Source organism: Arachis duranensis, chromosome 4, assembly GCF_000817695.3.
Source record: "Arachis duranensis cultivar V14167 chromosome 4, aradu.V14167.gnm2.J7QH, whole genome shotgun sequence".
Lineage (NCBI taxonomy): Eukaryota > Viridiplantae > Streptophyta > Magnoliopsida > Fabales > Fabaceae > Arachis > Arachis duranensis.
In genome coordinates, this window is record NC_029775.3 from 37,760,995 (window position 1) to 37,783,918 (window position 22,924).

At 35.3% G+C, this 22,924-nt stretch overlaps 2 protein-coding genes across 4 annotated transcripts; one reads left to right on the plus strand and one right to left on the minus strand.

Moving 5' to 3' along the window:
* The first annotated feature begins 2,900 nt into the window (after positions 1 to 2,900).
* LOC107484175 (SEC12-like protein 2) lies at positions 2,901 to 8,220 on the plus strand. Of its 2 annotated transcripts, none has more exons than XM_016104789.3 (10): positions 2,901 to 3,335; positions 3,688 to 3,782; positions 5,480 to 5,630; positions 6,384 to 6,475; positions 6,629 to 6,728; positions 6,849 to 6,924; positions 7,009 to 7,129; positions 7,351 to 7,467; positions 7,562 to 7,626; positions 7,914 to 8,220. In XM_016104789.3, exons 1-10 carry the CDS (start codon positions 3,036 to 3,038, stop codon positions 7,997 to 7,999), a joined length of 1,203 nt encoding a protein of 400 aa, XP_015960275.1. In that variant the 5' UTR covers positions 2,901 to 3,035; the 3' UTR covers positions 8,000 to 8,220. The 2 variants fall into 2 exon arrangements, with proteins under 2 accessions (XP_015960275.1, XP_052116968.1); XM_052261008.1 differs by having other exon boundaries at positions 2,961 to 3,335; positions 7,917 to 8,220.
* Positions 8,221 to 8,859: 639 nt separating this feature from the next.
* On the minus strand, positions 8,860 to 22,257 carry LOC107484176 (uncharacterized). 2 transcript variants are annotated; one of them, XM_016104790.3, is made up of 26 exons: positions 21,641 to 22,257; positions 21,027 to 21,139; positions 20,791 to 20,917; positions 20,252 to 20,350; positions 20,103 to 20,171; positions 19,871 to 20,005; positions 19,729 to 19,797; positions 19,038 to 19,093; positions 18,759 to 18,918; positions 17,564 to 17,728; positions 17,062 to 17,146; positions 16,561 to 16,794; positions 16,343 to 16,437; positions 16,186 to 16,228; positions 15,160 to 15,311; positions 13,251 to 13,361; positions 12,770 to 12,838; positions 12,513 to 12,656; positions 12,160 to 12,234; positions 11,899 to 12,075; positions 11,679 to 11,764; positions 10,646 to 10,700; positions 10,255 to 10,380; positions 10,031 to 10,144; positions 9,318 to 9,434; positions 8,860 to 9,084 (listed from the first exon to the last, which is right to left on the minus strand). In XM_016104790.3, exons 1-26 carry the CDS (start codon positions 21,743 to 21,745, stop codon positions 9,019 to 9,021), a joined length of 2,847 nt encoding a protein of 948 aa, XP_015960276.1. In that variant the 5' UTR covers positions 21,746 to 22,257; the 3' UTR covers positions 8,860 to 9,018. The 2 variants fall into 2 exon arrangements, with proteins under 2 accessions (XP_015960276.1, XP_052116967.1); XM_052261007.1 differs by having other exon boundaries at positions 20,791 to 20,909; positions 21,641 to 21,658.
* Between the last annotated feature and the right edge of the window lie 667 nt (positions 22,258 to 22,924).

Sequence of the window (22,924 nt, forward strand, 5' to 3'; positions counted from 1 at the left end):
GTGTGTCTGACAAACACCTCCGTTCTACATCGGACTGAATGAACTTCTCTTAGATTCCCTAACAGAATCTTCGTGGTATAAGCCGGATTGATGGCGGCATTCATGAGAATCCGGAAAGTCTAAACCTTGTCTGTGGTATTCCGAGTAGGATTCTGGGATTGAATGACTGTGACGTGCTTCAAACTCCTGAAGGTTGGGCGTTAGTGACAGACGCAAAAGGATCAATGGATTCTACTCCAGCCTGATTGAGAACCGACAGATGATTAGCCGTGCTGTGACAGAGCATAGGAACGTTTTCACTGAGAGGATGGGAAGTAGCCACTGACAATGGTGACGCCCTACATGCAGCTTGCCGTAGACGTGCTTTACAAACAATTGAGTTAAATATTACATTGCAGGAATTCAGAGGACAAAGCATCTCCAAAACTCCAACATATTTCTCATTACTGCTTAACAAGTAACGCTATTATTCTCTCTTATTTTTCTTACGATTTTAAATATTTTGACTTCTTAAAATTAAATCCAAATAACCTTATTGACCTCCTGACTAAGATTAATAAAATAAACATTGATTGCTTCAAACCAATAATCTCCGTGGGATCGACCCTTACTCACGTAAGGTATTACTTGGACGACCCAGTGCACTTGCTGGTTAGTTGTGCGAATCACAAATTCGTGCACCACCCTAAATCACAAATCACTCACTATATGCATCTTCCGTCCTTTCTCTCCCTTTTCTCCTCCCGTTCATTGCGCCTTCGACGTCTGTCCTCCTACCTTCCGTCGCGCCATCATCATGTCTCCAGTGTGCCATCCTTGTCCACCCTCACTCGCGTGCAGTCACTTCTCCCCCTCGCTGTCTCTTGCCACCTCTCTTCACACGTCCTCCATCACAATTGCTCTGCCTTGTCTGTCGTTCACATAGGGGAGCTCATGAAGGAAGAAAGACACCACCGTGCTGTCGCTGCACCGTTTGGAGTCCGCTCACCCCTCGTCCGTGAAGGTCTCAGCCACAACTACTGCTTCCAATGCCGTTCCCCCAGGGGTACTCGCGAAGGAAGAAACAACGAGGAAACGCTACCTGCGCTGTCCATCCAATGTCGTTGACCACCTCCTCGCCAGCAACCCTGCATCCAATCGCTCTCTTCCTCCTCTTTGGATCACACCCACTAAAACGGTAACCACATCCATGTAACGCCATTCAAGGGTTTTATCTCTTTTTCTTTCTGTCTTCCCCTCGCGATTCACAATGTCGCCGACCATGACAGTACCTTACCCTTCACGAACGCAGCGGTCTCTCGCAGTGCGTGCCTATTTTTTTCGGATGTCTTTTTTTTTTTCAATTAAATGGATGTTTCTTTTAGAGGGTTTCAGATGTTTGTTTCCAAAGATCTTTTTTGTGGGTTATTAGATGTTTCCTTTCTAGATTTTGGAATGTTTCTTTTTGGAGCAGCATTCCGTTTTCTTTGATTTTTTCTTTTAACTATTATTTCGAATATTTCTTTCCGATTAAAAGATGTTTTTTTTACTGGATTTTAGATATTTTTTCTATGTAAATGGATGATTTTTTTGTATGGGTTATTAGATGTATTTTTCCGGGAAAAGAAGGACGCGATGGCACGCTTTTTTGATATATAAAAGTTTTTTGAAATTTAAAAAGATAGCACAAATTGTCTGGTATCCTACTTGGTTAGCAAAACCAATATAATAAATATCATTCATGCTATGTGTACACTAAAATCAGTCGTCAATATAAAATATAAATACATTTTAAAATAAACTAAACTATACAATTATTTATATACAAATACATTGATTGCTGATTTTAATATCTGATTTTGGTGTACAAATAACATTTTTGAATAAGGATCCTTTGAGAAGTTTCGAACGCTACTTTTTTGAGTTTTTGACTTATGAAAAATAATAATATTAATGTCTGGTGCAATTTTCAAAACTAAGTTATAGCTTTTTAAAAAGCTATTTAAGTGCTTATAGAGAAGTTAAAAAAATGACTTCTTTCATAATAAAAAAAATTTGAGTAATTACCCAACTCAGTGCCCAAAGATTTTAGAATCGAATATTTTAGTCCCTAAAGAAAGTTAATACACAGATCAATCCCCAAGAATTTACTCCGGCAGACAAATTAGTCTCTAGTTCATTTTCCGACAGAATAATTACCCAAATCAATCCCCAAAGATTTTAAAAAAGGACATTTTAGTCCCCAAGAAAAACTAATGTACAAATCAATCCCCAACGTCCCTCCCTATTAGACATAATAGTCCTCCATCCAAAAATAAAAGAAAATAAAATTATTATTAATTATTAATTACACAATAATATTGTGCTATATTTTTTAATAATAATAATAATAATAATAATAATAATAATAATAATAATAATAATAATAATAATAATAATAATAATAATAATAATAATAATAATAATAAAATTATTAGAGATTATTTTACAAGAAATTCAAGGTTAAAATTATTTGATATTTTTGTATTTAATATAATCAAAAGATGTCCTATATATATATAATTTAATGAATAAATTTATCATTATTTTTGTCCTAAAATACAAAAAATATAGTACAATATTATTGTGCAATTAATAATAATAATTATTTTATTTTATTTTATTTTAATCGGAGGATATCATGTCTAGAGAGAAACGTTGGAGATTGATTTGTATATTAGTTTCTTTTGGGGACTAAAATGTCTGTTTTTAAAAATTTTGGGGATTGATCTGGGCAATTACTCTGTCAGAAAATGAACTGGAGACTGAGTCGGAGTAAATTCTTGGAGATTGATCTGTGTATTAATTTTCCTTGGAAACTAAAATGTCCGATTCTAAAGAGACTAATTTGGATAATTACTCAAATAACAAGACGGGGATGCAGATAGCATATCACAGATGAGACTAATCAATTCATTGCTGAATCTTAGAGAGAGAGAGAGAGAGAGAGAGAGAGAGAGAGAGAGAGAGAGAGAGAGTGTGTGTGTGTGTGTGTGTGTGTTTTAGAGAGAGGAAGAATGGGGAAGAGCCAAATCTCAGACCCTCCGAACTTGAAGAAATACGGTGTTCCCTTCTACTCCGTTGCTTGGATTCCCCACCGCGTTCTCAAATCTCGCCACAACCAAACCTCCGATGAATCCTCCGCCGCCGATCAGAGCTCAACGCCGACGAAGGAGGCAGAGCCGCCGACAGAGGAGCTTGCCTCCGGAAACTACCTCGTGTTCGCCGGTGGCGGTGGAGAAGGCCGCAGCGGTATCCCCAATACGGTGCTGCTTGCGCACTTCGATGTTGCGTCGAATTCTCTCTCCGATCAACCGGTATGTCATTAATTCCTTGTGCTTCTTGTTCGATTCTGGAATTCGTAGCAGCTTTGATTTGTTGTTCGATTTTTATTTCATGTATTAGTTTTGTGTGTTTCGAAGCTGGAGGGACCGGATCTAGTTTTTTATTCGGATATTGTTGTGTGATTCTGATGCAGTTGCTTCATTTGCTTGTGTTAGAATGCGAGGTTTTTGTTCATTTAGCTGCATGGCTGATTTATAGTGGTAGATTTTGTTTGGAATGCATGAATTGTAGAGTAGCTGGATTTTATTTTTTATTATTTTTGGTAGCAATTGATAGGATGATTGGATTGTTCTATTATTTGAGTAAACTTATGAATATTTTCAGGTGAATAAGCTAGGAACCGGTTCTGAGTTGCCTTATAGAATGGCTCTTCACCCCAATGGAGATGGCATTATTTGTGCAATGCCAAACAGTTGCAGGTCTTTTTCTTCCCACCTCTTATTTCTTTTATTGAAGTTTGGTTCTGTTTGCTGGGAAGAAAATATATGTAGGATTCATTTCTCTATTGAAATCTTCATGGCGTATATTATAGATGAAAGAACCCTGGCGGGTTTGAGCATACACGTAGTTGAAGATGAGCAGGTAGAAAATGGAAGCATTTTCATTTTTGTCTAGAATATCACTTCTAAATGCCTTTCCATTTTCTACTCACTCAACCATGCGTCAGTGAGCTAAGAAGAGGGATAAAGATAGAAAGTGACTTCATGATTCGACAGCTGTTAATTTTATATGCTAATTTATTCAAAATAAGGAATGAAACATTTCCAGAAGTATGAGGAACTGGATGAACTCTATATAGTTGCTTATGTGTAATTTATCCAAAATATAATCATTTTCATGTTGACCAAGTACGCAGGGGCATTCTTAAGTTAGACAGATCTTTCAGTGGTTATGTTAGCTGCATAAGGATTAGGATTGAAGTTATTCATACTTGATTCTTATTACCCTATGTATAGTAATTTAAACTCTGATAGGTTATCTTTCTAGTCCTGAATTTTGGATGGAAGATTAAATTGGGAATAGAATAGATACCAAGTATGCAAGATGATATTCAGTAATACCAACCATAGCATGTGAAACACAACAAATTCAAGAACTTGATTTTATCATGGCTAGCATCAATGTTGTAAGTTATGAAGTTAGATTGACAAAATGAGGCAACGAGGAACTGTTCATGAGCATACTAATTAATGGAAGAAACTTGTATATATGAGGAGTTTTATGATTTACTTTTTGTCTCATTTTTAAATTTTGTTTCTATTTGTCAGATCTTGTTATTAGAGCAATAAGCACATTGTGAAATATTAGTGTTTTGCAAGAGAAGAGAATTCAGATATTGAGAGAAGTTTCAGAAATGTGTAATGCTCATTATGACTGAGTTTAGCACTAATATATGCTTATATCCAAGGAGGAATAGCTTGCTGTGCAAACTAGTCTAAAGGACACAGTAGTCCTTTCTATCTTTAGTTATGACAGCTACAACTACCATACAGCTGTCATATCCTATCTGGCTTAGCTTATAACTAGCAGCCTCTATTCTCGCTTCTCTAGGATCTACTATCACTTATCTAACTCACTCTATTATGCCCCCTGAAACTGGCCTCTCTACCTTTCTGAAAATCCGTTACTAATAGTTTACCTCTTATATTCAAAATCTTCTCTTTAGACACAACTTTAGTAAGAATATCTGCTGTGGGAATGTGTGCAACCAGCAGCTTGCCATCCATCACTCTTTACCTTACAAAAGCGAGGTTCAATTCCATGTGTTTGGTTCTATTAAGCAAAATTGGACTGTGTGCTAATATAATAGCACTGAGATTGCCACAGTACACTACGTATCTCTCTGAGGGAACCTTAAATTGAGTGTGCAAAAATATTTGACGAACACTTGTTTTATTTTCCTAATTTTAAATTGGTTTTATTGGATTGACATCTAGCTGATTGGTGTATGGTGCTTTACAGTTCTGCTACTGATTGCTCAATGTATGAGAGATAATTGATGTTATTTTGTCAGTCTATCCTTTACAGGCTTTATTCATTCTTATTTGAAAAACAAAATTTGATTTTCTTTTGCTCTATTACATCTAGCTAAAGTTATTATACTTTGTTTATCCAGATGGTTTGACTGGGACCAAGACCAGAGTTCTGAATCTCATAAGGTGGGTCTGAAGACATCAGAGAAAGAGCTCACTCAGTTGCAGGACGTTGGACAACAGTTAGCATTGGCATTCAGCAGTGATGGAACAGAACTAGCTGTTGGTGGGGAGGTATAGTCTTCTTTTACATTGAATGATTAAAAGAAACTATCTTATATTACCAATGATAATATTTGGTAGCTTGACCAAAAATAAAATGGTTTCTGGGGAAACATCTCCACTCCTTGGGCATTATCGCACTTCTTCAACCAAGTTATGTTTACCTAGATATGATGATTCAAGCTCTTGTTAGTTGAGAAAAGATTTGATACAAGCTGATATCCCAGGGTTAATTGAACACATTCACTTAATATATGAAAGGTGATGGTTATGTACTATAATGGTAAACCCAATAGAATGAGTTCTTTTCTTATAGATGTAACCATTCATCCTTGGTACAAATATTATCTCTTGTACCATGTAACATAAACCCAAAAATATTGTTCTCTAGAGACGTGTTGCAAGAGACTCACCTTGCAAGGATGACTATAACATCAAATCCAACATACCACTTGTAGCTTGAAAAGCTGTCAAAATGTAAACATTGTTTTAGCTGCATCTATTTGATTCAATTTTCCTTGTGTTACATGGCCTTGTATCCATGGTTTTTGTTTCTTACTTTTGGCAAACTAATATGTAATGGTGAAGGATTTATGTTTTTGGGACAGTAGTTGCACTTGGTAGCTATATGATGCTTTGAATTTCTAAAGTACAGGAATTTTTGCTTTAATTCATTTGCCAAATAGTCGTTAATATGTATAGAATTTCTTTTTCTTTCTGAGGGAGTGGTATGCCATATAATCTTGTAACTGTTTTGCAGTACAGGATGGCAATCTAAGGGTTTTTAAGTGGCCTAGCATGGAAATTATTCTCAATGAGTCTAAATCTCATTCTACTGTGAAGGACTTACATTTCAGGTTTGTTCCAGATAGAAGCTCATTGATGTTATTATTTGACTCTACAAATCAAAAAAGGAATAATAATTAACAAAGAAAAGACAGACAGATCTGCTCTATACCCTATTATTTCTGATGGATTGTACCTTATAGTCTGTTGTGTTTGTTGTGCAGTTCCGATGGTAAATTGCTAGTCTCTTTGGGAAGTGGTGGCCCCTGCAGGGTCTGGGATATTTCTTCGTCAATAGTATTAACTTCTCTACCAAATGAAAATGTGAGCTGCTGATTTTTTTACTTTAAAACTTTGGTTGGGCAGATATTGGTTCTTAACCAGGTTAATTGGTGATTGGTTGGTCTTTTGGGTATATGCTAATCATATTTTGTTTTCATACAGCGTGAAACTTTTAGCTGTTGTAGATTTTCTCAAATAAGCGATGGAACCCAGGTTCTATATATTGCTGTGGTCACAGGTAATTAATATCCATAACAAAGATGTTGTTCCCCCCTGTTGTTTCTGTATTTGTCTGACACAAGTATTTTGTTATTGTATATAGATAAAGGTGGAAGCATTCTGACTTGGAATACGAAGACATGGGAAAGGATGAGCTCAAAGCATATTACTCGCGATACAATCTCTGCGTTGAATGTCTCAGCTGATGGGAAATACCTTGCATGGTACATACTCTAATCTGTACCTTTTTAGTACCTAAAGGATGACACCGCTGTGCTACATGGAAACCAATGGTGGCTTTGTTTTGGGTTTTAATGCTATATATGAAACGAGAGAAAGATACATGAAGGGAAAAGAAAGCTGAGAGCAGTGTTTGCAGGGAAGGATATGACTTTTTTTTATTTGCAAGAACTTATTGCTTCTCTTTTGATGGGTTGACATGCAGTGGAACACCTTCAGGAGACATTGTCATTGTAAATTCTACAAATATGAGGATTCATACTATGGTTAAAAAGGCTCACCTTGGCATCGTAACTGCTTTAGCTTTCTCCCCTGATTCAAGGTTTGAAGTTGATGCATTTATATTTTTCTTCCTGCTACAAGAAATTTTATGCCATTTTGGAGGTAGTTGGTTCATTGTTGTGGGTTCATTTTAGGACCTTGGCTTCCATATCCTTGGATTCAAGTGCAAGAGTAACGAAAATTGAAGAGAAGAAAGAAGGTATGTATTTCATAATAATACCTGCGGCTAGCCTTAAAATTTATTGTCCAATTGAGCCACTTTTGTAATAGCTGAACTTATCAAGGAAAAAGTTGATCCAACAATTTAAGAATAATCTGGGAAAATATAGTAATTTAAAGAGTTTATATAATAAACTGAGAGACTATAAATGAAATTATGGATCTATAGTTTAGATGTATGATTTGTCATATGGACTTTGTATTTATCATCTATCTATAGTTTAGCATCTAACTTTCTTCCCCTTTTCCTTTTCCTCTTCTGCCCAGGAGGATTTAACTTGTGGATTGCAATGTTTATCATCCTGGTTGCAATAGCCATTTACTTCCTAAAGGTTCATGGAATTTTAAAGTGAAGGTTTCAAATTTCAATAGTACTTTATTTAGACATAAACCAATTTTCATCTTTTTTTCGGGGGGTGTTTTCCGTTTACCTGATCTTTCCCCCCCGCCCCACATAATGGCGTTGTTCCTTTGTCCATATAGTGCCTTGTATCATGGACTGTAATACTGTCGCATGTTGTGTACAATTTTTTACAGTATTATGAGCATATTTATTGCAATCCAGGTTTGATCCCCTCTTGCTTGGTATTATGAGCATATTTATTGTTTTACCATTGAACAACATTCTTATGCCACTACTTATGTTATTTCACTAGTAACCTTCTATATCAACACTTAACATGCCACACACACAATTTCGTTAACCACTAAAGTAAATGGGTTAACAATTAGGCTATTTTGTCAAACATCTGATATATGAAAATTTATTGTCAAAAATAAAAGTTGGAGCTCATTTCATCAAAATAAAAATCTTTCAAATACCAACATGACTATTTACTCAATAAATTTTTATTATAATTACAATAATCCTAGGTAATATAATTTCTAAATGGTTTTAAAATGGATTAACTCGCCGCTAAATCAGAAAATTGTTGGCTTTTAGATGAACCAAGTTTACTTAACCCAATGGTAGGATTTGAAACCTATTTGCCATTCGACAAGAAAAAATTGAAGTTAGGGAGTGACTTAAATTGTACTATACCGAATAATAAAATGAAGTTCAACTTAGGACGCATAAGCAGTACTTAAATATATATCTACAATATATTCTTTTTCGCGTTTGTCTATCTACATTACTTATTATTGAATAACCTGTATCTCATTTCTGCCAACAAATAATGTGCATATTAATCAATCAACACTTTTCTCACTCTTTGAAATTGACGAACCGCGTTCCATTCTAAATTGAACTAAAGGGGTTAGTGACCATTTAGTTTGCATGGACTCACCATTCAAAAAACTGAGCCCTGTTTATATTTTTAGGTTACTAGACAATAATGCCAATGCATGATCTTGAAAACTTGCAAGACCATCACTGACGCCTCCTTTGATACAGTGAAAAACCAACAAGGGCAGACATTAGAAATGTCCATAGAACCTGCCCACGGTATCAAATAAAGAGATTAACAAAAACAAGAGTTACAATGAGCTCAAAAGTCGCTAAGAACTTCGGAAACACCTTCCTTCTCAAAAAAGGGTCTTTTACTTTTTTGATTCATTGAAAGATTAATATATCTGGATAAAATGTTTGTCCAAGTATATCAATTTTTCAATGAATATAAAAAATGAAAGTGCTTATTTAGAAAAGAGGGAATAGTGTTTTGGGAGTACCGTATTTATAGCAAGCCACTTCTCAAGCCTTCTAATCCTTGATTGCATCTCCTCAATAGCCCCTTCAATTGGAGAGACTCCCCTACTTGGTGATGATTCTGAAGGAGAGCTGCACCCCTGATCATTCCAACAAAACTGACACTAAATGATAATGTGCAAAAAGAAACAAAAATTGCTTCACAAATGCAGAAAAGAGAGGTTTAGTACGACCAGGAATGCATTAACTTTTTTATCAAAGTAATCGTCCAATGTTTTAAATAGAAAAAAGATCCTAGGAAGGCTGTATTACCCCTCATGTTCCAGACACAGTATACACCTGCCTTTATTATTATTCGATACAATATTATGCATCAAATATCAAGCTTCAAGATTTTGAAGCAACAGCTATGCACCTAACCTATATATACAAAGATATACATATACATACATATAAAGACATGGATATTGGTGCACTGATAAACTAAATTACTTCAAGGCATACGTCGATCTTCATCAATTGAAATATGTGTGAATCCAATACAACTACTATAAATGAAAAACCAGACTAGTCTCTACCATGACCGAACTTTAAAATCTGAATTCCACAAGTTGCTGCATTTTAGGTACGAGGTTTATACAATGTATGCACAAAGAAAATGGGTAACATAAATGGCTAATATTAAATGGTGCCCCAAAAAGATACACTAATATCTAGCCAAAGAGGAAAGGTATACCTGAGATTGAATAAATTCAATAATCTCTAGCAGCCTTGCTGATTGCTGAGAGTTAATCCCACCAGAAGTTCTTTCTATTGTTGGTAGTCTTTCTAAAATTATTTCAAGATAACTCTACCAAAATAATGAACAAGAATAATAATAAGTTGACCACCATCCAGATATATTCAGCCCCAGCATTATGCACAAAAGGGGAAAAGGAACTAAAATAAAACAAGTTGAACCTTAGTTGTATATGAGCCATCCAATTCAAGCATTGAACCCGCTGCTGCCACTGCATCTTTATTAACACCCTTGATCTGAATATATGGGCCAGGGACATCTTGTAGATGATCAACCTCAATTAGAATCTATGGGACAAAATGAGACAAGAATTTTAACAGCAAGTTAAACTAATTAACAGAAATAAGCCTGGAGATGATCTTGACAAGTGAACATCCTTCTGTGCAATAATATAATGATATATCTTACTGCACAGAAGTACTCCGATCAGGAGAGTTTTACATTCAGGGAAGAAGGAAGTCACGAACAAACTCCTTTCAGCCTTGTAACTCATAAATAAATTAAATACTATTATTTTGGGTCAAATTTAAGCCATAAGATTTATCGTGTGACCTTTCCATCCTGATAGATGAATGCAGAGGCTTCAATGTAAGCAACTGCCTGATACCTGACAGAAAAGTGGTACCAATTAATAGATGAATAACAATAATATTACAAAGATACACAAACTTCATAAAAAATAGAAGATAAAAAGAAAATATCTACAAGAGGTAATATTGTTGGGACAAACATAGCATAAACCGAGTAAGGAATTAAATAGAGTTAAAAATTGAGAGAAGAGTAGTTCTAGTATACTCCTGAGCAATATCTATTCTAAGGAATAGCATTAATACTAAAAATCATTCTCATTTTCCCTGAATGTCACCTGTCAGTTTGTCCATGCTAATTGACAAAGAATGGTGGGCAAAACAAACACCATAGCCCATTAAAGAAACCAGCCTTCATTTTGAGGAGTTATCGCTAAATTTATCTGCTTTCTCCCCTCTTAGTATTTCATTCCCAAGTTAGTTTGTGATGCACAATAATGTGAAATGCATGCTTGAGAAACACATTTTAACTTCAAATTTTCGAAAAGGTAGGTGTTAGGGACTTGGGTATTATGGGGTGCTCAAAGTCCCACCTCGAGTAGTATGGGATGCTTGATGTTGTATATAAGGAGAGTGGTTCTTCCCCCTTAACAGCTAGCTTTTAAGGTGTGGCTTCCCACTTTCTTTAGATACTTAACAATGGTATCAGAGCGTGGTTGTCGGCGCCATGGAAAGGGCTACCTATAGGCTGGATTAAGGTGAATACCGATAGACCGTAGCAAAGTGGCTACCGTTGGGTCAGTGTCGATAGAGTGAAGCCGCCATGGACGTCGGCGCTCTCCAGGGCCGGTGTATTGTTAGGGACTTGGGTATTATGGGGTGCTCAAAGTCCCACATCGAGTAGTGTGGGATGCTTGATGTTGTATATAAGGAGAGTGGTTCTTCCCCCTTAACAGGTGTGGTTTCCCACTTTCCTTAGATATAGTACAGTCTTGTATAGTTGTACACCAAAGATATATAGATAGAGAAGATTTTCTTGCATTGAAAATGTGGCTTACCCAAGATTAAGAAGACCAGCAACTGTACTAATGCCAATATCAAAATCCACTTTAGGCTGAATGATGAAGTTTCCTTCTCTAATAGGCTGCCAAGTACAAGACAATATGCTTCATTTTCAAATAAAATAAACCAGAAAAACTGCAAAAGTATCATAAATCGATATATAAATGTGTGAACTATATCAGCAAGCAAATAGAGAAGAAACAAAATATTCTCAACCTCACGTATCAGCAAGGCAAATCTTCCTTCACATATTCTGACTCGAATACAATCACTTTCTGTCAACTGCCCATTAGAAGGGATCCCAGGCAGCCTTATATAAATATCAATAAATTTCTGAACAGAACTGCAAAATTTTGCTCGGTCAAGAATTGCAAGAATATCTTGATATGCTACCTGTTGTTTGTTGTTATCTTTAGTATCCATGTTTGAACAAACCTTGTCACCCAATATAATTTTAAAGTTAAGATAAATTCTTACTTTCTTGTTACTCTTCAACACAAACAATGAACTCTCAGGAGAAAGCACAGGATCAAAGTCATTTCGAATTTTAAGCTGCAAATCAGCATTAAACGAATGTATCATCACACCATTAAGTAAAATCATCAAGCTCTATATTGCTGCTCTAGTACCAGTGATCATGCGTAGAAAAATATTACAACCATAGTATTTCTTAAGATTTTACACAAGTACATTGTAAATCAGGCATGAATAAGTAGTACAGTACTTGGCGTTAAGAGGGAAATCATTAAATAATCATTTAAACCATCATTCCTGAGAGAGAGAGAGAGAGAGAGAGAGAGAGAGAGAGAGAGAGCATGCTATCAACTAACGTGTGCATGAACGAGATGAGGTTCAATGTACTGCTGGAACATTGGAAACACCGTCATCATGATCTCATTCTGGGAAATAAAACAACCCACTCTACTCTTATCCCTTTGAACTCGTGAAAGCAAATGTGAATGAACTCCTCCTACCTGTTTTCAATAAGGAAATCAAAATGGAAGTTACTACAAATTTCTTAGCCCTAACAAATACGGATTCAAATATTAATGGATAATAGAAAAAAGATGGATGGACTCATGCTTACAACAGCAATCCAAAAATCAAGTGATACTCGGATATCAGGATGCAAAGCATAGACACCTTCAAAAATTATCTGGTAAGAAATAGATTAGCTCTCAGTAAACACAACAGAAAGGAAACTGAACAAACTAGCATAATATTGACTAGCAACTATGTTCGGAAATATTTGGACATACAAACTAAGATATATATTTTTGTTGAGTACTGGTGCATATATGTACTTCGCTTTTCAAGTGTCCTGTAGTTGTGAGAAAACAGGGAACATGTAAAAAGTGGATATGGGTTTTCAGAAGTTAAGCACAAATGTTCGAGAAAGGTAGGCGATGGCAATTCCGTGTAACATTAATCCCTTTAGCATGTCAATATTCAGACCAGCACTCATTTCAAAATCTTCTACACCATTTGTGCATATTTAAATGCATATATGTAAAAGAAAATGCAATCAAGAAATTATCAAGACGTTGGGAAACTAGTTTATGACTGACCACTCCACAATCTTCTGAAACTTCAAGTTCCTTGAAGCCACTCCGAGCACCACTTTCCAAGTCAAATATTGGTACTTTTGTTCTTCGGCCTTTTCTTATGTCACTAATATTCTGCAAGGAACTACCTATAAGTACACTATACAGTGGCTGAAAAGTATCCAGAACCCTTTACTATATAGAATTTAAATAAAATGATATCCTTTATTTTGGCAAACAGACAATCTAAATATATTACCATCTTATTTAAAGAAAGAAAAAGAGAGGAAAATTTCAAAGCTTCACAGTTATGCAAAATATAACATTCAAATAACTTTCACATTATGCATAAGTCATAACATGAATTTTATCAGCAATGTTACTTGTGCTCTGCTTGACTTTTAACTTTTTAAGGGGGAAAAAATATTTTAGTGAATTAGCAAATGAACTTTTTTCACAAACAAAATAGTTAAAAGCACAACACATAAATGGTTCAGTGAAAGATTTATATGATAACAAACATGCATAAAGTAATCACTCAAGACTAACATGAATACTCATTTACAAGAATATTCAAGACTATTTCTGATAACAATGACAACTTCTACACCCTCTCTTATGTCTGCGGCAGCTCACTGAGCTCCCACTACTCATTACAGCAGACAACTCAAAAAAAGCGGAGATTTCAGAAATCACTTCCAGTTGGCTAGTGGATCATAGGAACATTTTGACAATTCCTCTTCCTCAATCTGTGGCTTAGTTGAACCATGTTGAGTGGCTTGAAGTCCATTTGGGTACCATTCTGTCCCACTAAGCAGTGTGGACATAGATGTTTCCTCATGGGTCAATTTAGAGCAGAGTCTTGATCTAGCACCAACATTGAGATTTTTACCCAAAAAAGTACATATATCCTAAAGGTAGCAATAGAGATAATCAAAACAGAGTAGAATTCCATATTTTAGTGAACATTGAAATCATTGATATCCCATTTACAATTACAAAGGTCATTTTTCAAATCTAGATAAACATCAGAAAAAGGAAGTGACAATAAATTTACTCAATAGACTGGTATGTATTCATCAGACTTGAAAGAATGACCTCTGTAATTTTTAAATGGAATAACGGGGTTCAATGTTCTTTACAATCTGGATTTGCACAATCTTTCGATAACCAATACTACTGCTATTTCTTAGAGGTTTTAATGTCTCAGTGGTAGATCAAGACTTTGCTCCACCTGACCCATACAGACATATACATCCACACTGCTCACCTGGGACAAAATGGCAGTCCTGTGCACTTCCAGCAACTCAATGTAGTCCAATCAGATCATGAGGAGGATGAGGATCTGTCATAAGGGTCATCCAACTGAGATTCGGCTTCCGAAGTTTCCACTTTTAGGCATCTACTATTAGGAGTTTTGGGTAGTTTGGTGAGCAGCCAGACATTAGAGAGGGTGTGGAAAAGATCACAGTTATTAGAAATAAGTCTTGAATTTTAGTGTTCTTCCATTCAACTATATGTAAAAGTCCTATGAATAAACTCTTGTGAATGGTAAATTATTCATAAAAGAAGTGTGAGAATTCATGTTAGTCTTGAGTGATTACTTTATTTTTATTTGTTATTATCTTATAAGGGTGCGGCCCTTCCCCGGATCCTGCGTTAACGCAAGATGCTTGTACACCAGCCCTTTTATTATCTTATAAGGGTCCCACTAAAATCATCATTCATGGCCCATGATTTCAATTATTTTATTTGAAAACAAACTGTTAGTTACACTGATGTATTATTTTTTTTGTTAAAGGTTAAAGTCAGTGGACAATTAAATTTATTAATAAATTCATGTTATGACTTGTGCATAATCTGAAAATTATTAGGATGTTACACAAGAACAAATAACCCAATAAAATACATATTAGCTATTCAGTTACTTCACCTTTGATAGCAAAGATAAGTCAAGAGAGCTGAAGTCATCATATTTGAAATCCTTTACTTGTTTATAATAGCTTTCCAGGGATACCACTTCACATCCAATAATATTCGCCATTTTATGAGCCAAACTAGTCTTTCCAGAACCACTTGGACCTCCTGCAATGCATAACTGCCCTCAGAGTCAATAATTTTTTGAAAACAGCAGCTGTTAGATGTATGAATGGTATTTGCTCATCATCAATTGATTTGACAATGTTCAATGGAGCAGAACCAAAATATGAAGCAGAAGAAAAAGAGAAAGTTGCATTATGTGGATGAGAAGAGTACAAATGAATATGTAACCATGGAGTAATATGTGTTACTCATAATTAAAAATGAGAATACTTTAAGAACATTTCAGAAACAACAATGAAGATTTACCAACAAGTACTGTTAGAATTTCAGACAAACCATTAATGTGTTTTTTATGTTTAATAGTATAAAGAGTGAAAGGAACATAGGGTGATTGAATTACAGCAAAGGAAGGTTCTCAAACATAAAAATAGTTGTTCTCTTGCTTTATTCAGAACTCAAGATTGATTTTTGAGAAACAAGTATCCAGAGCAAGATAAAAACACATACATCATAACTTATGTAAGCTACAACATGTTACGGAACTAATGTCAGCATCTGATAAACTAACTAGGTATCGTCAATAAGATAATACCTAAATTGACCTAGATTATTTTTATCCAGAAAAACCTCAGATTATTCATTATTAACATATCACTTTCAGATTCTGAAAGCAATCACATATTTACAAGGGTTCCACGTATTCTGCATATTCCAAAATGCCTCGTCTAGATGTTTTACACAAATATATAATTTTTTATTCTGATTTTCTGAGTGCAGCTAGTTGTATGCATTGTTCCATGTGGCATGAAAGACAGCAATATATGTAGGAAGAATGTTTGCAAGGGTAAATGAACACACACACACACACACACATAAAAAGGGGAAAGGATATGGTATTAGGAAAAATTCATGTTACCAATTCCAACTATGACTGGGAAACCTTTATTTTCCAACAAAGCCTGAAACAAGATAAATAGGAAGCTAGGATTCAATCAAACATATAATATTGAATTTATAAGGAATTGTAATCTTCAGAACATAAGGCTCTAAAGTAATTCCACGCTTTCCCTTACTTGTATGGCTTGAACAGCCAAAAGCAATCCCCTATCCAGGTCACATGACTCAGGCATTGGAGCAAGCCTAATGGTATCCCTGAAAGATGAAGGATCTGTGGTTGCTTCATGAGAGAAGTCTCAATTTAAAAGAAACCTTATGTAGATATGAGGAACCAGTCAAAAGATATATAAAAAAGAGTTTAGACATTAATATCCTCCCATTTGAGGAAAAATACCTAGGACTGAGTTGTCAGGGTGGGAACAATCCGAAGATATGAAATGCCATGTTGCCATAACAGGTTCCATTTTAGATTTTGTAGGGGACCGAGTCCATGGCTGAGACAAATCCTCCAATCCCGTAACAAGGTCAGGAGTCACGCGAATTGGTTTTGGTGCAATGATTGCAGTGTCTTGACTTCCAGGCACAGATGTATTAGTCACCAGTGGTGGTGTACTAAGACGAGGAACACCTGTAAGTGGTAAAAAGAAAACAATATCAGGTTCAGAATGAGTCAGATCATCAAGGAAATTGAGCTTCTTCTTATCTTGATAATTAATATAATCTACTTTTGTTAAGCTATGCTTAGGCAATTGGCTCATTATCCTCAAAAGAATTGTCCTATTCGAGCAGTCATCAGCATATATAACAAGAAATAATATCAAACAATAAAAAATAACTCAATTAATTGAGAAGTCATAGAGTGCAAAAAGACAGTCAAAGTGCATCCAAATCCAACCTTTTTTATCAAGGATCATTTCAAGATATGATTTAGTAATCCAAGGTCCATTGATACCAAGCCTCATTGCTTCTGTTCCAACAGTCTGCAGAAAATTATTTTTCCCCCTCTTTTGTATAAGTAACTCAGCATATTATTAATAAAAAAAAGCATAATTAGATTAGGCAGCAAGGATATACATAGAAATCCCTAGCCAAACAAGGTTCTTAATGTAAAGTGAAAGAGAAGGTAAGAAACAATATAGTATGGATGATAGGGAGCTGTCCTAAAAATGACAATAGGAGAAGATATATCTGCTAGAAAGCTCTTAAGTAATTTGAAGCCTAGATGGCTAAGATTTACAAGATAAAACAAAATTAAGAGCCTCGGAAACTCTTGATAGAGCCCAGGAAAATCATGCTCAAAATGTTCAAGCTCAACAATGAACAATAAATGCAGGTTAAGAAGATTGCATTTTGAAAGGGAATATGACCAAGAGTCGTAAAGAAAAAAGGCCGAATACCTTCCTATTAGTTCCTCTCATCACCATGAATGTCTCATCAAGGGCATCAATGGTTTCAAAAGACACCAAAACCTTGCCATTATCAACAGTTGTGGATGAGCGTTTATAACTAACGACAACTGTGTATCCAAGAGCCAACAATCCACCCAATGTCATTCGTCCAACCTGCCACCATTATAATCAGAAAAGAACCCAAAAAAAATTCTAAAAGAAGAGCATTTTTATTTTCTACTCCAATAACAACACATTTTTCTGATGGAAAAGGACAAAAGAGCCATAATTTGAGGTACATTAGAAGTTTTACCTAGAGTACAAGGCATCTAAGACTAAATAAAATATTTTCTTCAGCCTTATTAGCAGGCAAAAGATTTCAAGTTTCTTTCTAGTTCAGGCAAAATATTTTACTTGAGCTTTAATAGAGTGAACTGAGTAAGAGCCTAAAAGCGATCAAAATCAGTTGAAGCTAATATGTTAGGCAGTTAAAGTAAGTGCCATCTAGGATAGAGTGATAGACTTCATAAATAACTTAAGCATGAAAAGTCTCTTTTACCCCTTGAACTAGCTTTCTGAACAAGCTACTCCTCTATGAATATAATCACTGAACTGTGCTCAAGCTCACTAGTGATTCAAAATATACAATTCATATTCTTCTCTGTTTAACACTATTAGGCTTAATAGCACAAAAAACCTTGTGGTCAAAGCTTCCAAGTTTTCTTCTAATTCCGAAAACAACCAAACACCATTACCAAAGCACATAGTTCAAGATACCTCCCAAAAACATATTTCCTATCATACCTAAAACAAATACAAAGATGCTTCCGTTGCCCCAGTCAGTTGGACTGCAGTCACTCTCACAATATACACATACACATTTATATGGGATTAGCAAGTCAATTACTAAATTTTTTTTCTCATCTTGTCTACAGGCCTTGAGGGGCACTATTATAACTTCCACAAACCTCATTGTATGTTTGAAAAGATCGACTAGGAATGAAATTCCAAACCCTCTTATTTAACACAAGCCTTCGGTAGCAATTAGCAGTTTTAAACTACAACTACACTACTCCAGAGATAGAGTCCTTTACAGATATATCTTTTAACTAAATGCTGTACATATGAGATACACCGCACTAGTGTTTATTATTGTTTTATTATAGGAAAAGCATAAGATGAGAAAAACTGAAAATAGTCATACCTCAAACTCTGCTTTAGGCCTGATAATAAAATTTTTGTCAACAATCCTCTGGTCACCAAGTGATAAATAATATCTAATTCCAGACTGCCGCACTTTGATCCAATCATTTATCCTTGCTTCTTCACTAGTGGAAGGTGGTCTAAGGTACATTTCAATACAACTGAAAGCAAGACATATACTCTAGTTTAAATTTTAAAATCTCTCGTCTAAGAAACAGTGAGATAAAAATGAAACTAATGACGAATACAATCTTTTTATTCCAACATCTGAAACACTCACTTATCTGTTTGGGCTTCATTCCCTTGAAAGGCAGTACTTGAATATCCCTCTGGAGACTGTCACAAAATATAAAATTTAGTCAAATCATAACATTCTAAGCAAACTATAAAGGGGCATGCACATAGTTAAATAAACCATGCTTGCTTTATATCAATATCAACAACCAAAAGGGAACTTAATGCCAATAAAACCTTACTCTCTCAGCTTCCATTTCTGCTCATTTATGGTGAAATAACTAAGGAACACACCATAAAATAATAGCTAATTTCTAATATGGGGCATGGACAATAGAAAAATTAGGAAATCAACAGTCTTAATTTTACGGAATCTAACAATACACAATCCAATTAGACAATTAACCAGCTAGATAAAGAACAGAAGAAAATGGCTGCACGCTTCACAAGGTTCCCGCCATTGTAGGAACGAAGTAAGGAACATTTGAACAAAAAGGCTAATGTTTTGAGCTCCCTTTCACCAGGGTCACTTGTCCCTTTTTATTTTAAAAAGTCAAAGGATGCATGTGGTGTATGATGTATGAGTACCAGCTGAAAAATTCAAGCAATTGATGGTCTTCCAATGTACATGGAAGGAAAAATGAAAATAGACAGACTGGAAATGAAGCAAAGAGAAAACTCAAAAATTCATACAGGAAGACATGCATCAGTAAAAACTTCATCAACGAAAAACATACCTCACTTCTGCATTTAACCTTGTAGATTGCCTCTCTAAATGATGATACAAAACTGTTGTTAATTCTGATCTGCCAAAAAAAGGCAGAGGAAGTAAAAGCATTAGTGGCAAAAAATGGAAGTTAGAACATGAAAGAGAACAACCTGTGCATGATGAAGATCTGGCTCAATATGCTTCCTAAATAATGGAAAAATGCTGTCTATAAGGCTATCCAGTGAACAAGAATCTCCAATGTCATAGCGAACTTTAGAAAGCAGACTAAAATGAACACCGCCAACCTGTCATATCAAAAGCAAATGGCACGCATTAATTGAAATTCATAAGCAACTTATTGCTTAACAAAGGCCATAAAGATATTATAATGCTAGAAATTACCACAGCAACTCGAATATCCAGTAAAGAACGCAGTTTTGCATGTAATGCATATGTTCCATCAACTATTATCTGAAACCAATGACAATAAATAAATAAATAAATAAATAAATAAAGGAATTCCTCAAAAGGACAAAATGAGCTTTGCCTACCACCCCAGATGCAGTACTCTTTATAGCTTTATAGCCAACACGTCTCTTTTGCTGATAATCAAACACTGGGACTAATGTATCATCACCTTTTATCAAATCCTGATTGAAATAGATAAGCCAATCAACAAAGTATCAAATGATAAAAATCTTTGAACAAAGAAAGAACAGCAGCTTTCCGGCTAGCAGCATAAGAGTATAAAATTAAATTCTAAATAATTGATGTTCAATACATACGCTAATCAGTTTCAGCACAAAAGAAAACAGCCATATAATCGCCACCAACACTCTTAACATGAAATTTGCTAAAACATTTCTATGAAATCCATTGTTTCTTATTCTTGTTCTTCTCTTTCTCTTTTCTGATTTGTCTAGTGTTGGTCAGATCTCAATAAGAATATAGCTTGAAAAGGCTAAACGTAAAGCATAAAACTCAAGGATTTAGTAGAAGGTCAGCCTTGCAAATTCATTAAAGCCATCTACAAGATAATAATTATGTAACAACAGACCAGCATTTGAGACATGCTCAAGAGAATGCATACCTCAAGATTCTTGATCAAGCTCGTGAAATCTATAAAATCCAGATCACCCCCTTCATCAACTCCATCACGATAATTCTCCATTGATATAACAGTACAACCAATAACGGATGCCACCTTTTCTGCTAAGCTTCAAGAACAATGAGAAGCAACAATTAAGAGGAAACTGAAGCAACACACACCTTAGTTCACTTCAACAGAACACATCCAAAGCAATCAATTGACAGCAATATCAATACCTTGTTTTTCCAGAGCCACTAGGACCACCAATTCCAACTGTAACAAGGCCTTCCTTTTTCTCACGTAGTTCTTGGATAGATTTTACCAGTAAATAATAGCCATGATCAAAAGACTGCACAATTTGACATCCGTATCTTAGCAACACACTCCACAATTTCATGAATCAGTAAAATTAAGAGTCCGCTTGGTTTCTACTTTCATTTCCTATTTTCACTTTCAATGTTTTCTATTTTTTTAAAGATCGTGCAAAGAGGTCCTTAAGCTGCGGAAGTTCAGCTATAGGATGATCAGCAACGATAGTTAACTTTTTCCAGCTATTACGTATAGTACCTATAAGTACAATTACCATATGCTGAAAAAAAAAATTTCACTCAACCTTTAAAATTAAACTTCGAACCCTAAAATTGAAGTGAAGAAACGGATAAATGTCAACATATTTTTGTACACACTAAGTTCAATTTCATCCAAATTGCAATCCGCAAGGCAGAGCTGCGAAGCAGAGTCAATTCACTATCGGCGAGAAACGATAAAATACAGAATTAGGTAATCAAACGCAACAAAAAATAAAAGAAATTACAAAACAACAGAAGATGAAGATGCATGTATATGTTACCACATGGAGAGGGAGAGATTGAAGGATGGAGGAAGTTGAAGGTTGCTGCTGGTAGAAATCGCGTCCTCCTTCGTGGAACACTCGCTGAATAACTTCATCATCCATTCTTCTTCGTTCTTCGTTGTTGCTTGCGAGTTGCGAGAGAGGAATCAACCAACCACTGTGTAGTGTGATGTGATGGATAGGTGCGAGGGTGTGAAAATATATATATATATTTATTTTGCGGTTGGTGCGAGAATAATCTAAATCTTAAATATTATAATTTCCTCGTTTCTTTTCTTCTTTTTTTTTTTCTGATTATATATATGTTGAGTGTGCTTGGAATTTCAGTTTTGGGTGAGTGAGCGTGCCCGTCTCTCCCACCTTCTTCTGCACGTCTTTGCTTATTACTTGCTACATGCTTCTCATTTTCACTTAATCGCATCTTTTAAGTTCGATACATTAGTAATTAGTTAATTACATACCGGAATTCCGAATTCCGAATTCCTTCGCACTTTTGTTTAGTTCGTCCAGCCTTTCTTCTATAGCACGGTTTAGGTGGGGAAGAAAAGAATGGACAGAGAAGGAGATGGAAAAATAGGAATTCACTTTTGTTCTTTTTTTTTTTTTCCGGGAAAAGGTGTTGCAGTGTTGCAGTGTTGCAGTGTTGCATTGCCCTAAATAATGAGAACATGGTTATAATTTAAAATACATATTAAAAGATACATATATTTATATCAATTATTTTTCACATACAAGCTATTTTATCATACAATTCCACACAAGTTGTTCTTGTGTGAGTAACCTGGGCATAACTTGGATTTTGGGAGTTGATGCCGAGCTGTTGCTTCCAATGCCGAGCTTATAGGCTAGGAAGATCCAAGCTCTTCGTTCAAAGAGATATCACGTCACGGAGAGTATAAATAAAAGGGGAGTGTACCTGCAAAAGGCACTTTGATGCTTAAGTTAGTATTGTGAACTCAGTATATCCTTCGAGGATAAAATATCATACCTTTATAGGTGGAGTATAATAGGTCGGTTATATTACTGCTGATCATCTGAATTAAAGGGTAGTTATTAGGTTTTAATAAGTGATAACATTAGATTTTAGTAGGTGATAGTGCCTGGTCGGACGTTTTTATTTCAAGATGTAGTCTGTTGAGTCTGGTTATAACACATGATGTCGAGTTGTAACGTATAATGCCGAGTTATGACGCATAATGCTGAATTATTGCTTTGGATTTGTAACAGTCATATCATATCGCCTAAACTTGGCCTGGAAATGCATTTTAATGAAGCAGGTTG